Source organism: Arachis ipaensis, chromosome B06 (assembly GCF_000816755.2).
Source record: "Arachis ipaensis cultivar K30076 chromosome B06, Araip1.1, whole genome shotgun sequence".
Lineage (NCBI taxonomy): Eukaryota > Viridiplantae > Streptophyta > Magnoliopsida > Fabales > Fabaceae > Arachis > Arachis ipaensis.
Genome location: NC_029790.2, coordinates 114282511 through 114285085, shown reverse-complemented (window position 1 = coordinate 114285085; position 2575 = coordinate 114282511). Strand labels below are relative to the sequence as shown.

General features: G+C 38.8%; 1 protein-coding gene across 1 annotated transcript in view; it reads left to right on the top strand.

Moving 5' to 3' along the window:
* LOC107604914 (pentatricopeptide repeat-containing protein At1g63330-like) overlaps window positions 7–2575 on the top strand; it is a 5805-nt gene continuing 3236 nt past the window's right edge. Inside the window, exon 1 of the mRNA XM_016306630.2 lies at window positions 7–2122. Within this exon, the coding sequence (XP_016162116.1) occupies window positions 8–1786 (1779 nt within the window). The 5' untranslated portion in view covers window position 7 and the 3' untranslated portion in view covers window positions 1787–2122. The remainder of the gene's footprint in view (window positions 2123–2575) is intronic.

The following is a 2575-nucleotide window of genomic DNA, read 5'->3' as shown; positions in this document are numbered from 1 at the left end:
CAACCGCATGCTCCACGCGCGCCCTTCACCGCCGGTGTTCCATTTTAACAAGCTCTTGGCCGCTTTTGTGAAGATGAAGCGTTACCCCACTGCCATTTCTCTATGCACTGAAATGAGGTTGAAAGGTATCACTCCCTGTCTTGTTACTCTCACCATTTTGATAAATTGTTACTGCCATGTTGGTGAGGTCGCACTTGCTTTCTCTGTTTTCGGGAAGGTTATGAAATTTGGTTATGGCGTTGATATTGTGGTTTTGAATAGTTTGATTAAAGGGTTGTGTTTGGGTGGGGAGATTGTGAGAGCTTTGGAGTTTCATGATGAGCTTGTTGGGATGGGGTTTCGGTTGGATGGGTTCAGTTATGGGACTTTGATTGATGGGTTGTGCAAGGCTGGGCGTACCAGGGCGGCAGTTTGGATGCTGAGGAGGATAGAGGGGCGAGCAGTTAGGCCGAATGTTGTGATGTATAGCACCATTATTGATGGATTGTGTAAAGATGGGCTTGTGAATGAGGCGCGTGATTTGTATCTTGAAATGATTGTTAGGGGTGTTAGTCCTAATTTGTTCACTTACCGGCCTCTAGTTTGCAAATTGTGTGTTGTGGGGCAAGTGAATGAAGCAGTTTGGTGGCTTAAGGAAATGGTTCTGAAGGGCGTAGTCCCGGATGTTTATGTATGCACTATTTTGATTGATGCATTGTGTAAAAAAGGAATGTTAGTGGAAGCTCATTATATGTTTGATAAAATGATTGAATTGGGTCATGAACCTAGCATTGTTAGTTTCACTGCTTTGATACATGGTTATTGTTTGAATGATAGAGTAGATGAGGCAAGAGAACTATTTGACATGGTTTTTCGATGGGGTATTGCTCCTGATGTTTGGCTTTATAATATCCTGATAAGTGCATATTGTAAGCTTGAAAGATTAGATGAGGCTTTGAAGCTCTTCGATGAAATGTTTTGCAGGAAATTGTTTCCCAATCTTGTGACTTATAATTGTCTTATTGATTGTCTTTGCAAATCTGGGAGATTCTCATATGCTTGGAAGCTTGTTAATACAATGTGTGCTAATGACCTAAGCCCTGATATTGTCACTTATTGTATCTTCTTAGATGCTTTATGCAAAAACCAACATCTTGACAAGGCAGTTGCCTTATTTAGCAAACTGACTAAAAATGGGTTGGCCCCTGATGTTTGGAGTTATTCCATATTGATTAATAGTTATTGCAAAAAGCAAAGGATACACGAAGCTTTGGCGCTCTTGAGAGAAATGCATCTAAAGAATTTGGTTCCTCATACTGTAACTTATAGTTCTTTTATTGATGGTATGTGTAAATTGGGGAGGATCTCGAGTGCATTAAAGTTTCTTGATGAGATGCATGATATAGGTCCACCCCCTGATACAATAACTTACAGTGTCGTGTTAGATGCTTTATGCAAAACCCAAAATCTTGACCAGGCAATTTCATTATTTAACAAAATGGTTAAAAATGGTTTGGAACCTGATGTTTGTAGTTATACCATCTTGATTTCTGGATGTTGCAAGAGTGAAAGGATAGATGAAGCCATGCATCTCTTTGAAGAAATGCGTCTAAAAAATTTAGTTCCCGATTTTGTAACTTATATTTCCCTAGTGGATGGCTTGTGTAAAGTTGGTAGAATCTCAAATGCATGGCAGCTTGTTAATGTGATTCATGACAAAGATCTACGCTTACGTCTTATCACTTACCTAGATGTACTTTGCAAAAGGTGGCATCTTAACATGGACAGCAAGCGCCTTATTTCATAATGTTGTAGTGGCCAAAGGTATTTGTATTGATATGCGCACATGGCTATCGCAATTCATGGTGTGTCTATAGGTTGAATGCAAAATATCACACAGGATTCTCTGAGCATCCTTGCTTATAGTGGGGTATCCGATGCCAAAAGTATACCATTATGATCTATGAACTTTGCGAAGAGATGTCGAATAAAGCACCGTCCTTGCTTAAAAGGTGGAGACATGGATGCTTCTCAAATGTTTTAACCTTTGAGAGTTATTCTTACTGTTCTGAAAAACAGACCCACAACGATAGAGTAACTTGTTGAAGCCATTGCTGAAGGTCTTATGAGATGAAAAAACGAGGTCAGTTTCTTTAGTTTTTAATGTCAATTGTACCCTTTTTTTTATGTTGAATTTGTTTGAAACTCTGAATATTTAACACGCCGTATTTTGGGTTAGGGAAATTGGACCACAATGGCCTGGCTACTGTTGAAGTTTTGATGATTATATTTTGAGTTTTTGTTTCTGTCATCGGTTAACCTCGCTAGTCTTGAAATGACTTTGATACTCTTTTTTCCCATTATATTACTTTATACTCTTGGATTAGTGCTTCTGCTGTCTAACTTACACCCAAAATAACCGTACTTAATGATGCAATGAACATGGAGCATTGCCATAGTCGCACTGCATTCTTGTATTGTTGAACCAATACACTTTTTCTTTTCATGTAGGTTCTGCTTCGGAGGTTTTTGATGGCTACTTGCTATGAAGAAGTAATTGCAACACAAATATATCTTGACTCCATAGTAGTTTTAG